Source organism: Chrysochloris asiatica, unplaced genomic scaffold (genome assembly GCF_000296735.1).
Source record: "Chrysochloris asiatica unplaced genomic scaffold, ChrAsi1.0 scaffold00206, whole genome shotgun sequence".
Taxonomy (NCBI): Eukaryota; Metazoa; Chordata; class Mammalia; order Afrosoricida; family Chrysochloridae; genus Chrysochloris; species Chrysochloris asiatica.
The window spans coordinates 4,986,907-5,000,632 of NW_006408724.1; the positions used below are offsets into that span (position 1 = coordinate 4,986,907).

Sequence of the window (13,726 nt, forward strand, 5' to 3'; positions counted from 1 at the left end):
ACAAACCCCAAGAGGTTTCCACATGCACATATTAATACAGTTTAGACCAAGGCAGAAGTAGCTTATGGGACTCACAGCAAAGATGCTCTAATTAACATCTACATAAAGAGAAACATTTTGCAGTTCATGAGATCATTTTTAAAAATAAAATTCAAGCAAGTACCACAAAGTAATAGAAATTAACTTCTTATGGATAAGAAAGAAAACAGCTGAGTCATTACGATTTTTGTCTACTGCAATTGAAAGCCCCACAGAACAGAGTTCTACTCTGATACATACACAGTTGCCATGAGTCAGAATCGATTCACCAGCCATTACTGGTTTTTTTTTTTTTTTTAATTAGATTTCATGTCCATTAAATAATAAAATGAATACAATTTGTTTTTGTGCTTGTCATTATTCAATGTCCCAGAAAAATAATAGCCATGAGTCCGATTGTTTTTTACTATACACTGCCACAAAAGATACTTTAAAAATGTCAAAGCATGAGAGAATTAGCTTCCATTGAACATTTGCAATGTTCTGGTTTTCTGCTGTACTTTTCATATTTGACATCTTCTTTGATCGTAACAGTGATTATTATTTTGTTTGTTATTATTATCTCTCTTTTAGTGATGAGATCCACCACTCATCTGTCAGTCTGTCCTGTTGTGGTAACTTTCATGTTGCTATGATGCAGGAAGCTATGCTACTGTGATGCTGGAAGTATTTTAAATTTCAGCTGGGTTATCCATGCTGGACAGGCTTCAGCAGAGCTTCCAAACTAAGACGAGGAAGAAGGAGAGACAGACTACTTCTGAATGTTTCCTCACTGAAAACCTTATGAATAGTAACAGAACATTGTCAGATATACTGCTAAAAGATAAAAAACATTAGGAATAGCACCTTGGGTTTCCAAAGAGCAGCTGGTGGGTTTAAACTGCCAACCTTACATTTAGCAGTCCAGTGCTTATCCTACAATGACACACCAGGACTCCTAAGCAAATATTGATCACGTAAAACTATACATATATAAATTTGGATCTATTCTCATATAGAATGTTGTATTTTTAGTAGATACAAACAAAAACCTTCTCATGTGGCAGCTTAAACTTACATTGCCCTCCTGGCTGGAGGGGGTCTTTATGTTAATGCAATGTCACTTGTATCCTGAACAGACAATGTCTAATGGACTGAAAGAAAGCAATTTGAGATGTTTGAGTGTAGTCCATGAACAGGGCTCTTTTCTCATTTTAGAAATCAGTTCTTGAAGCACAAAAGGACGTTTAAGAAAAAAAAACAAAATCCAGTATTAGTGAAATAATTCTTTGCATTCATCAATAACTTACTTACATTCTCTTTTACAGCAGAAATTGTAAGCCCAACCACAGCTTGTTGTTGTTAGGTGCCGTAGAGTTGGTCTCGACCCACAGCGACCTTATGCACAACAGAAAGAAACACTACCCGATCCTGGGCCAACATTACTACTGTTGCCACGCCTGAGTCCATTGATGCTGCCACTTGGCTAATCCTTTATTGACTATGCAAAGGCTTTCAATTGTGTGGATCATGACAAGCTATGAAAAACATTGCAAAGTATGAGTATTCCAGAACACTTAATTGTACTTCTGAGGAATCTGTACCTGGACCAAGAAGCAGTTGTTCAGAGAACACTGAATGTTTTAAAATTGGGAAAGGTGTGCAACAAGGTTGTATTCTTTCACCATACTTATTCAACCTGTGTGCTGAGCAAATAATCTGAGAAGCTGGGTTATATAAAGAAAACCACAGCTTTAATACCTTTTTATTTAGTATTGTAAACAGTTTTTAAGTGAGGATGACAATTTAATACCAAAGTCTTATCTTAGTATTTGCACCTCCTATCCATGTGGTATGGCATAGATACTTCTGCACTGGTTGATTAAAATGTCCTATTTTACTATTGTATACTGAATGCTATCTACTTTTGGAAAAGACTACTGTTGCTGAGTGATTTCATCTTAAGAGCATTGAGAATGTAGAAGAATCTATTGCTAATTCTGTATTCATAGTCAAACTTCAAAAGTCTAATACATGAACAAGGAATATGAGGGTGATTTTACCAATCAACCACTAAATTCCGAAATCATTCTTTTGGTTCTAGTAGAAGAAAATATGGTGATCTGAAGGAAGTATGAGATGACTAAAAATGGCCTAATTGAGATTTGGCCTCTCTGCTGGAAGAAAGAACATTATACTCTTAAAAAAAAAAAAAAAAGAAAGAAAAAAATCCAAGTGCTCCAACTTTCAAAAAAAAGACAAAAACTACTGCTCTTAGAATGTGAGTTTTCCAAAGGTTAATTCACCATGAGCTTAGAATATACTTTTGGGTAGCAATAGGCAGGGCTCTAGAACTATCCTCCAGGGAATTGTATTGCTATTCATAACCCAAACTATGACTAAAACAGGAAATTTGAAAACAGACTTTCTGAAGTTCCCACCAGTTTCTTGGACACATATTCTGTTAATTGTCCATCCTATTAGGGACAGCACTTCCTCCCAGCAGATGCATTAATACCGAAACAATATACTGTTACAAACAAAAGAAAAATAGATTTACATGAAAGATAGCTGGAGCTGGTTGCCAGGGGAACTGACTATGTTCCAGATACACTCCACATTAGTAGGATAAAGTTCTGGGTAGCCAGGACTGTTGAACATGCCCTCAACCATGTGGAAGATCCCACCACAAGCTAGAAAAAAGGAAAACAAAGTGAGTGCCAAAGCAAAGATTGAATACAAGACCCCATAAGATAAGGGAAAACTAATATTAGCATCAAAGGGTATCCTACTTGTATTTCCATGTTATGTAAGAAAAATTTATAATCACTGGACTGCTAAACACAAGGTCAGTGATTCAAACCCACTAGCTCCTCAGAAACCCTATACAGGGTTGCTATGGTTCAGAACTGATTAAATAGCATTGAAAAACAACAACAACGTATGATGTTGTTATTGTTGTTAAGTGCCGTCGAGTCTGTTCTGACCTATAGTGACCCTGTTTAGGGTTTTCGAGGAGCATCTGGTAAACTTGAACCACTGACCTTGCAGTTCAGATGGCTTTGCAGTCTGGTGCATTAACCCACAGCACCACACCAGGACTCCTAAGCAGCAGTTATTAGAGGTTACACAGAAGGAATCTCTGCAATGTCTTTCTAAAAGCCCTTACTCCCTGGGACCTGTAATATTTAGTAATGAAAGACTTGTTTTTATCAGTACTTCTGATCAGGATTACCTTCAATCCTGATTTAGGACAGAAGACACTATTCCAGATTTTCCCTGTCAGGAGACCACTGACAGACACATGGATATTCTAGGTGTTCTTGGGTACTTAACTGAGAAGGAAGCCAGCAGCTAGTAATCAGGACTCTATTGGTTAATAAAACCAGTACTGAGTGGATCTCCTTTTCTCTCCTTGCCATCAGTGAGAACTGCTGAGTTGGCCTATCACAGGCCAAGTGACATTGGAGAAGAGCCACATAGCTGTTCAAGCAACACCTTGCCTTTGTCATTGTTAGTCAGAGGCTTCCTTGACAATCATTCCAGAAAGGGGAACACCAAGACACAGATAAGCAATCTGTCCGACATAGTTCCATCACAAGGATTAACATAAAAAGGCTAGATTTCCAATTAATTCTCCCACTCATTCACACTATTAGAAATTGTTGTTATTGTTATTAACTGTTGTTGAACCTATTCCCTCTCAAGTGGTTGGTGGGTTTGAACCACTGACCTTATGGTTAGCAGTCCAGTGCTTATCCTGCAGAGCTATACCTTGCTGTTGTTAAGTGCTTTCCAGTTGATTCCCACTGAGTGACCTTGTATAGGGTTTCCAAAGAGCGGATGTTACTTTTATATTGTCAAGCTCTTGGTTAGCAGTCAAGTGCTTATCCTACCGCAGCATATGAAGACTCCTTTGATGGTGGTGGTTATGTGCCGTGGAGTTGGTTCTAACTCACAGTGATCCTGTATAGGGTTTCCGAGGCTATAAATCTTTACAGGAGCAGAAAGCCTCATTTTTTTCCCATGGAATGGCTGGTAATTTCAAACTGCTGACCATGAGATTAGCAGCCCAACTTTTAACCATTACACTACCAGAGCTCCTTATCAGGACTCCTTATTAGTATCTTAATCCTAATTTGGAAGATCACAGAGGTGATCTCAGGAAATACAATTCCCAACTTCAAAGAGTTCCAAATGACAAACCCAGGATTCCTGTCACATGTTGGTTAATCTAACAGATAATTTTGGCAACTTACCTGATGATGATGCAGCATATGAAGCATGAAAACCATCATAGTTCCCTCTGTAATCAGAGACGAACCTCAGCGTCAGGGCATTGCTGAAAGAAGTGATGGGATGTGGCATAGAGATGCCGCAATAACGACCTACATGTGATGATAACAACAAGGAAATGGAAGATGGCATGGGCGTTAGTTCTAGCAAGCATGTCTTTATTCTAACTACAAGAAACCAAAGCACACAGAAGAAATCATTGTCAGGACCACCATTTAAAGCAGGGTCAGTGTTTGACAAATATCTGAAAATTAAAATAAACCATAAACTTAGGCACAGCAGAGATGATGCATAAACATGCTAAAAAACATTAGGCAGCCATAGGAAAAAACATTCGTGATCTGGCTCCGAATGTAACTTCAGCTAAAGCTGCAGCACAGTGGGGATCTATGTAAACAAATGACTAACACCTAGAGGCAATCTATCAGCACAGAGAAAATGTGTGAATCTTGGAGTAAGACTACAGCATTCAACTCTTGGCTCTGTCATGTTACGTGACCTATAGAAAGTTACTTAAATAATCTGTGCTTCAGTGTTCCTGTTTGAAAAGGGATTATATGAATAATAATAATATTTAGATCTAAGGGTCTGGGAATCAATTAAGTTGCTAATGATAAAATTCATAGAATCTCACTTAGCACAATATAAGTGCTATATATGTGTTTGTTAAATAATATATCCTTATCCCTTTTCAAATGCTTACTGACAATGTGCTAAGGCAGTATAATAAGAATAGAACATAGAGCACGAAATATTCACTTATTGTACACTATCTGTGGTCTCAGGAATTGTTCAGACTACTGGGAATGAATCAAAGAGCAAATACAAGCTCTTTTCTGGTGGAGTTTGCATTCTAATGGAGCAGGAGAAGCTTGTATAATAAAGCTAAAAAATTATTAAATTTATAAAGAAAATTAAAGAAACAGTTTATTTTCCCTGAGGACATTTCAGAAAACATTGCTGATAGTTGCCATCAAGTCATCAAAACAGAACAAAACACTGTTTGGTCAGGTGACAGACCAGACAGTTGTCTTCCATGCAGTTTTCGTGGATTGATTTTCAGAAGTGGATCAGCAGGCGTTTCTTCCTTGTCTGTCTTAGTCTGTAAGAGCCACTGAAACCTGTTCAGCACACGAGTATCTACTGACAGGCCATGGCGGTGTCTGTGTATGAGATACATTTCAATAACTTAAATCTTTAATTATGCTGGGATATCTCACATCTAGAATACCAGATATTTCCCCCCGCCTCCCAACACCCACCACTGGCATCAAAGCCGGAAGAAACATACTAAATTTCAGTATTAAAACTTTAGTAAAAACTTGACAAGAAATTTCTGACAGAATGCTACCTAATGTTGGAAGGGGCTATGTATTACTACTATATAAAGTAGTTGCAACATTTTCTTTTCCTTTAAAAAAATACCCACAGACCCTGTGCAAAGCAGAGACACCAGAGATGGAGGCAGAGGTAAAGACATGGAGAGATAGAGCAGCTGAGGACTCTAGATTCATGGAAAGGTAAAGGCTGTGTGCTGATGGCTAGGAGGCAGGCTGCAGAATGTATCCTTTGGTGGTTTAAATGATTACACATTCCTGAGTGTTTTAGTGATTATACATTCCTCCTCCCTAAAACAAATAAACAAACAGAGGGAATAGAAGCAAATACTGTTCAATGATGATGCATGGAGGGGATTGTAATCATTGCACTGAAATTATGAGTATAAAACAGATGTTCTCCCATGAAAACTATCACTCAATTCACAATAAAAGCTAAAAAAATAAAAATAAAAAAATACCCACAATCTACTAATTTCTTTGGATATAAACCAGTTCAGTTTCTTGAATTCCACAATAAGCCCTGCTTTTTATCTTTACTTGGTTTATGCTGTTATTCATATTTATTGGAAACATTCTAAACTTTAATGGCAGACTATGAAGATGTATGTGTATACATAAAACATGCCCAAGGGTATAGATATAAATAACTGAAAACTACTATACCTCGGAGAGGTGCATCATGGTCGCTGCCGTCCAAAATTTCTAAGAAGTCATGTGAACATGCTGGGCTGCTTTCAAGTCCAAAGTGAGTGAAAGAGAGGGTTATATGATTGACTGTAAGAAAAAAGAGATGATTTCCTACAGTACTGGCAAACAAAACACACAAGGGAGAGAAATTTTCCCCCAGGTCAGTGCATAAGAAGATTCCCCACCAGGGAAACAAAGAATTTGGCAGATTTTCACTGCCAGTGATTATCCAGTCAGAGAGAAAGCAAAGGAAAGAAAGTTTCCTTTGAAGTGTAATAAGATCAAGGTTTTCTAAAATGTCTGTAGAATCAGAAATACGGGGAGTGGTAAATAAGAGAACACTCTTTGGTAAATTCATTCCAGAAACCCTGGGGATCTATCTGGGTGAAAAGATGATTCCTGATCATCTTTCCTATATTGCCTATTGTTGTATTCTGCTTGTAAGCATTTTTATCTGAAAGAATAATTTCCGTAAATTCAGAATCTTTTCATGTGCTTGAAAGTAAGACGCTCTTTTCTTGCTGGCACACACATCCCACTACATTCAGTTTTATTTTAAGGCCAGTGCCCTTGAGGGTCAGAGACATTTATAAAGAAAGCTTTGAATTACTCCTACTATGGCAAGCGCCTGAGTACATTTCCCTTTTGTTGTTCTTCCAAGGACCCTAATCTTTAGAATATGATCTTTTCCTGTTGCTGCAACTTGAATGGGGAGATTTTTCATCTAAGTGCTTTACAACGCATTAGCAAAATAACCCTCAAGCTCAAAACTGCTCTGCTCAAGGCAGGGGGCTTCTTTATCCATGGCTCAATTTCTGGCTGGCAGTCTTCTTTAGGCCTTCACTCTCCCTGTCTGCAGTTGGCTATGGATTACATCACCAGCCTCCAAACTATGTGTGTGTCAATAAAGATACTATCATTTTCTTAACTCTTTACATCACTAGGAAAATTGTTAAAGAATATGTTAACCAAATCCTTCATTCTGTAGATCAGAAAATGAGGTCCAAGTAGCTTAAGTGACTTGCTTGTTATTACAACAGCCATTAATTACAGAGGTGAGTCAAGAACCTAATGCCTCAACACATTATGTCTAAAAATCATAAACTTCCTTCTGACCTCAAAGAAGGATAGTATTCAGCTGAAATAGGATCCATATTAACCCAGGACCACCCTGCTCCCCTCGCAGCATTTTACTATATCCTTAGGGGTTTCCTTATATTCTACATCTTTAAAATGTGGACAGTATTTCTTACTAGGCTGTAATTTAAAAAAGAAAATAAGTAAGCCTTTGTTCAATGCTTCTTTTAGGTCTGTGTTGAGATTTTTTTAATGCATGCAGGAGACACCAGGTTTTATCATTAGTCTCTGCCTTTATTGAAGATCAATAAACTCATGGCATTGAATTCTCAATCTGTGAATTATTAGCTCTCCACTGTACAGTTCTTATTATTCATTCAGCAACTATCTACTATATTCAAGACACATGTCAAAAATTTTTTATCAGTATGTTTTGCTTATTTCCAATCTCAAGTCTCCGACAGTGTCGCAAAGTTATAGGTTTTATTCCTTAGCTAGGTCTTAAAAATTAAATATATATGTATGTATATATACATACATATATATTTAATTTTTAATTAAGAAAAAACATAAAAATTATTTCCTGTTCAGGTTAGGAAACACTGTTCTTGTGCACATCAGGATTTAACACTTCCAGATGAGGAAGGCCATAAATTGTTACCACCAAAAGAGAAGAATATTAGTCATATAACTGTCTTTTCCACAGATAGGATCTGTCCAGATCTTTTTTCCTTTTTTGTTACTTACATGGAGGTTGAGCTTGAATGACCCAGCTGCAGTTCTGATTATTGGGATACTTGGCAGGGAACAATGGAGAGGAAATGGTATCAAAGGACTTAGTGAAAAGGAAGCCTCCACACGCTGGAAAACACACAAAGGCAATCACTTTTGATTTTTACTGGCTGTACAAAGCACTTGGGAGGTGAATAATTTTAATGAGTGAAAACATAAGTTCTTTTCCTTATTTTCATATTGAATGTCAAAAAGTCGCACATAAATCATGAGCAAATGGGAATATACTTAATATTTAGAATAATACTTTTTAAGTGGCAGGAAGTGGGGAAGTGCCATACAGATTAAGTATAGTTATGAATTAGGTGACTAATTCAAGCAAAACTCTGGCATTGATTCACTTACTCTGCCCACTCATAAACTGCAGGTACCCAATAATCTCTTTATAAATGGCCTAGTCTGTGAAAAAACAACAACAACAACAAAAAACTTGATTGAACAAGCCTTCTTAAGGATGAATGCATCTTATCAGAGAATTGCAAAGCTCGGTGGTTGTCCAACAAAGGGAAAGCATAAGTGGAGATCTCATGGATAAGGCAGAGGCTAAACAAGACACCAAAGGGTGAGGAAGACTAGCCCAGGGAGCAGACAGCCTGAGCAATGACAGAGAAGAGGGTAAGAGTCGCTTCTATGCAAATGTGGCGGAAACATGGCATATTAGAGGTCTGGCTGAAAAGATAGGTGAGAGGTAGGGGTTCCAAGGCCCATGAACAACCAGTAGAGTAATTTGGGTTTCATTCTCTAGGGAGTGTTGAGCCAGGGCTGACGTTGGAGCACTAAAGGATGCAATCAGAGCAGGACATTTGCAAATGAACTTTAGTGGTAGACAGAGAAAGGGTGGGTAAGATTGAAGGGGCTGTTATAATAGTTCAGATAAGAGGTAAGAGAATCATTAAATGAAACAAAATGTATTTGAAAACCTTTCTTTGAGAGCAGTAGGAGTGATTGATTTATGCAGTCTGTATTGCTGTACTGTCTGCACTGGTCCCGATATTACCCCCACCAGAACTCTTACCCATCGAACACTAAATGATTAAGAAGATACGCCTATTTTAAATGACAAGGATCCTCTACATAAAAAGTCAAAGCCATATTGAAACAGAGCAATATGGCTACTTCCCTCTTTGACAGTGGATAAAAGGGCTCATCTCAAAGGGTGACCAGAGGAGGGTTATGGCAGAGACGATCTGGTAGGAAAAACTGGGAAGTGGTCATTTTAGATGAACAATCATGGAAAACAACATTAATTCCTAAGTTTGAGCCAAGAATTAGGGAAGTTACTACTTTGAGGGTTAGAATCTGACTACATCAAAACACCAAGCCTTATAAAATTTATAATGGAATATCTCCTTCTAGTGTAAAGCCTTGGGGGGGGGGGGTGGAAATGCTGTACTACCTCTGGTAGAATAGTGGTTATGAATCGGGCTGCTAACCTTAAGGTCGTCAGTTCGAAACTACCAGCTGTTCCACAGGAGAACGATGAGGCTTTCTGCTCCCATAAAGATTTGCAGTCTTGGAAACCCTGTGCAGGGTCACTATGAGTTGGAACCAACTCCACAATACTTAACAACAACAACAACAACAACCTCTAGTATTGGACTCCTGGTGTGGCACTGTAGGATCAGCACTGGACTGCTAATCCTACAAGGTCAGTGGTTCAAACCCACCAAGCTGTTCCCCCCAAACCCTGTACAGGGTTGCTATGAGTTGGAATTGACTCAATGGCACTTAACAACAACAACAACAATCCCTAGTATTAAAGGTGCTTTTAAGTATCATTCTGAAAACTTGTTTGAGATACACATCTCTCCAAAGGAAGTTAACATCATCTAAATTAGACAAGATCAGAGTTAAAATTAAAAGCAACTGCATGCCATGGTGTCCTTGTTCTATTTACAATTCTCTTTGTTAAGTAGAAAGTTGTTATGAATTTCTGAGAGCCAGTCTCACTGTGTTGGATCACCAAGAGAAGCACTAAGAATCGTTCGCCTGTACGTCAGCCAAACCCACGTGGCACTTGCCTTGCCTGAAGCGAGCTCGGAAGCCCCTGCTTTGTCTGGAAGTACCAGACTGAAATCGCACAGAAAGGGTATTTCTTGAAGAGGTGATAGGGTTAGTCAGCTGCTGTCTTCCACACACACTGACAAGGCGAGTGGTTGCAGAGTTTAAGCCATCGTATGCCTACAAAGAAAGACAACAAGTAAAACTTAGAAACTTCAGATTTTCATCTATAGGACCCCTTTCCACAGGCCATCTGCCACATTGGTGAGTTAGTGGAAAACAACACATTTGCGGGACCTAGTAAAACTGACTTTCTTTTATAGTCTTGCAACACAGTTCCAGGGATCCAGTAACTCTTTGGATATTTCTAATGACATTAATATGCTTTTTCAGTGGGAGTTTTTCTACCAGAGTCACTATTAGACCTCAAGGTGACTTTATAAATGTCCCTTTAGCAGCCCTCCTTCCTCCGCTGACCCCAGTCCAGTCACATCTCAAATCACATCTCCAACATGCCCTGAAAATGTATGATACAAATGCAATATGTGAATAAATAGAGGAGAAATAATGATGGGGAACCACTCATTCTCAGAAACTCAACATTTGCTGGAATGGTTTCGTCTACATGGGGCCATGGTTAAGAAATAAAAGCAATGGCAGAATTCTTTCAAATAATGAGTGATATAAGCCTGATTTAGAAAATTCTGATTTAAAAAATGTATTGGGCTCTGGGTCTGTGCAGTGATATGCTGAGACGGCTTTACTACTCCACATGTACGAACAGAAGCTGCTGCCACTGTGCCAATCATTAGGAGTCTTCCTCTTTTTCACAGACTCTCCACTTTCCAACCATGATGTCCTTCTTCAGCGACTGGTCCCTCCTGATAATACGTCCAAAATATGAGAGATGAAGTCGTGCCCTCTTGGCTTCTATGGAGCACTGGTATGGTGATGTGGGTTAATGCACTGGACTGCAAATTCAGTTTTAGCTCACAAGGTCAGCAGTTCAAGCTCACCAGTGTTTCATTCTGCTGGAATCGCAAAGGCAAGGAATATTGTAGTCTTATCTACTATTCCACCACACCCAAATTTAGAGGTCCATGGAATAAGTAGATTCCAGATTTTCTCTCTCTAAGTCACCTTTTTCTCTCTGAAGTGGTACAGCCCTCTCAACAAAGAAGAATAAGGCTAGCGAAGTAAGATTAGATACTTCATAAAGTCACCCAAATGAGCCATTTCCCTGGAGACCCCTTAAAAGGGACAAATCTTCAGGGCTGGGAGTGGGCATGGGGTCTGCCAGGTTCCCAGGTCCACTCTGAGATCCTAAAATTATGGAAGCTCTGGCTGAGGCATTGCTTCACAAGGAATGCATCCAAACATCACGAGTCAAAATTATATAACAGAGAAACTACAAATTTAATTAGCATGTTATAATTTTACAACCTCTGGCATGGCACTGTAAGATAAATACTGGACTGCTAACCGCAAGGTTGGCGGTTCAACCCCATCAGCTGCTCCTCAGAAACCCTATTCAGGGTTTCTGTGAGTTACAACCAGCTCTACAGCACTTAATAACAACAATAATTTTACAAGCACCACCAAAGATATCCTAAGCTAGTCTTCAACAACTCTTCAAAGCTTCAAAAAAAGTCTTTTTTTTTTTTTTTAATGAAAAAGTGAGACTAAGCAAGTATGCTAGCTCTTACACTATTATGTCATGTGCTCCTCCCAAATCACACAGTTAGTGAAGATTAAGTCCAGAGCTTAAATCTTCTCTTCGGAAACCCTGTACAGGGTCGCTATGGGTCGGAATCGACTCGATGGCACTTAACAACAACAACAACAACAACATATTATTGCATACCACCTTTAAAATGTTCATGACAATTACTAAGTTGTGTGCACTAATTTTTATTTCATCAAAGTATAGGCCCTCTGGTAACATAGTGGGATACGAGTTGGGCTGCTAACTGCAAGGCCAGCAGTTCAAAACTACCAGCCACTCCAAGGGAGAAAGATAAGGGTTTCTGCTCCTGTAAAGACTTATAGCCTCAGAAACCCTACACAGGGTCCCTGTGAGTCGGAACTGACACCAATGCACATAACCACCACCACCATAGGAGGCAGTTAAAAAACCCACAACAATAACAAAAAAACCCAAAACCCAGATTGGAATAACAAGTCTTTCATTTGCTACACTAAATCAATATTCTCATATTTAAAAATTTTAATTTATTGCCATGTGGGTTCAACTGTTTGCTATAAGAAGAGCACTGCAAGGAAGAAAATGACAGAAACTTTGTCCCCATTTATTTAAAATTCAAAAGTTTTGAGAATAATTGAGATTCATTTTCCCTTACTTTCATGTAGTTCATCAGACAGAACCAGCAAATCATATCACTATTGTTGCTGTAATTAAGTGCCATTGAGTTAGTTCTGACCTATAGTGACCCTGTATAGGGTTTCTGAGGAGCGACTGTTGAGTTTGAACCACCGACCTTGCAGTTCAAGCCAACCAGCATTCAAGTGCTTACCCTACAGTGGCACACCAGGACTCCATAGACAAATATATTAATATAATTCCTAGATAGGTAATTCTTACTTAAGTCTATTACCAAGAGTTTTCTTGGCCTAGAAATTGATTTTCTGTTCTGTTATTTAAAAGGTAAAGGAGAGAGCAATAATTTTTTAATGCACATCTCAACCAACTCATTTCCAGATGACACTAATAAAATAAAATTGTGAAATATATTCACAAAAGAAAAAGTATCCACCATCCATAAAAGTGCGAACTGCTGGGGCTCTAAAACTGGAAGCAAGCTGATTAAAAGGTTACCTAAGTTCTACAGGAAACTCAATGAAATCAGTTAAATCCCTTTAAGAAGTATCTACAGCTTGATAAGATTTCCAAATACCCAAATTTAATTCTATTATATAAAAACAGGAGACTTTTAAAAGACAAAATTTGGCACAGTCAGTGGCTGATGTATAAAAGAATAATAAACATGAGTGGGGTTGAAAATTAACTTTCTTTAAAGAATTTGATCTTCCTCTTTGGTTCCTGAGTTGTTGTTGTTGTTAAGTGCTGTCCAGTCGGTTCCGATCTATAGCAACCCTATGTAAGGTTTCTGAGAAGCAACTGGTGAGCTTGAATTCCTGACCTTGTAGTTCAAACTGACTTTGAAGTCCAGCACATTAACCCACAGCACCACATCCTGAGACAGAACCTCAAAAACCTTAGACTTCCCGACTTAACCTAGGTTGCGTGCTAATTCAGGTTAGAATGACCACGGCATGGTATCAGCAGACATGGGGTGCTGAGGATTCCTGAGTTTATGGCAGATATCCTAAAGGAGTAGTGGACAATCATGAACTTGTAAACAAAAGGTGAGAAGTTGAGTGTCATGGGGGATATTAAAGACTGTCTGGCAGAAGACTAGAGCAGAGAATGAAGCATCCAGCTGATATGAAGTGAAGGGAGATACACAAAAAGGCCCATACTTGCAGATAGTACC

The 13,726-nt window shown here is 38.6% G+C and overlaps 1 protein-coding gene across 1 annotated transcript in view; it reads right to left on the reverse strand.

The window, feature by feature from the left end:
• Nucleotides 1-13,726, reverse strand: part of CUBN (cubilin (intrinsic factor-cobalamin receptor)) — a 384,343-nt gene that overhangs the window by 144,920 nt on the left and 225,697 nt on the right. Inside the window, exons 32-36 of the mRNA XM_006872611.1 lie at nucleotides 10,232-10,391; nucleotides 8,166-8,279; nucleotides 6,318-6,428; nucleotides 4,278-4,406; nucleotides 2,579-2,711 (exon numbers count right to left, since the gene is read on the reverse strand). Coding sequence (XP_006872673.1) covers nucleotides 2,579-2,711; nucleotides 4,278-4,406; nucleotides 6,318-6,428; nucleotides 8,166-8,279; nucleotides 10,232-10,391 — 647 coding nt within the window. The remainder of the gene's footprint in view (nucleotides 1-2,578; nucleotides 2,712-4,277; nucleotides 4,407-6,317; nucleotides 6,429-8,165; nucleotides 8,280-10,231; nucleotides 10,392-13,726) is intronic.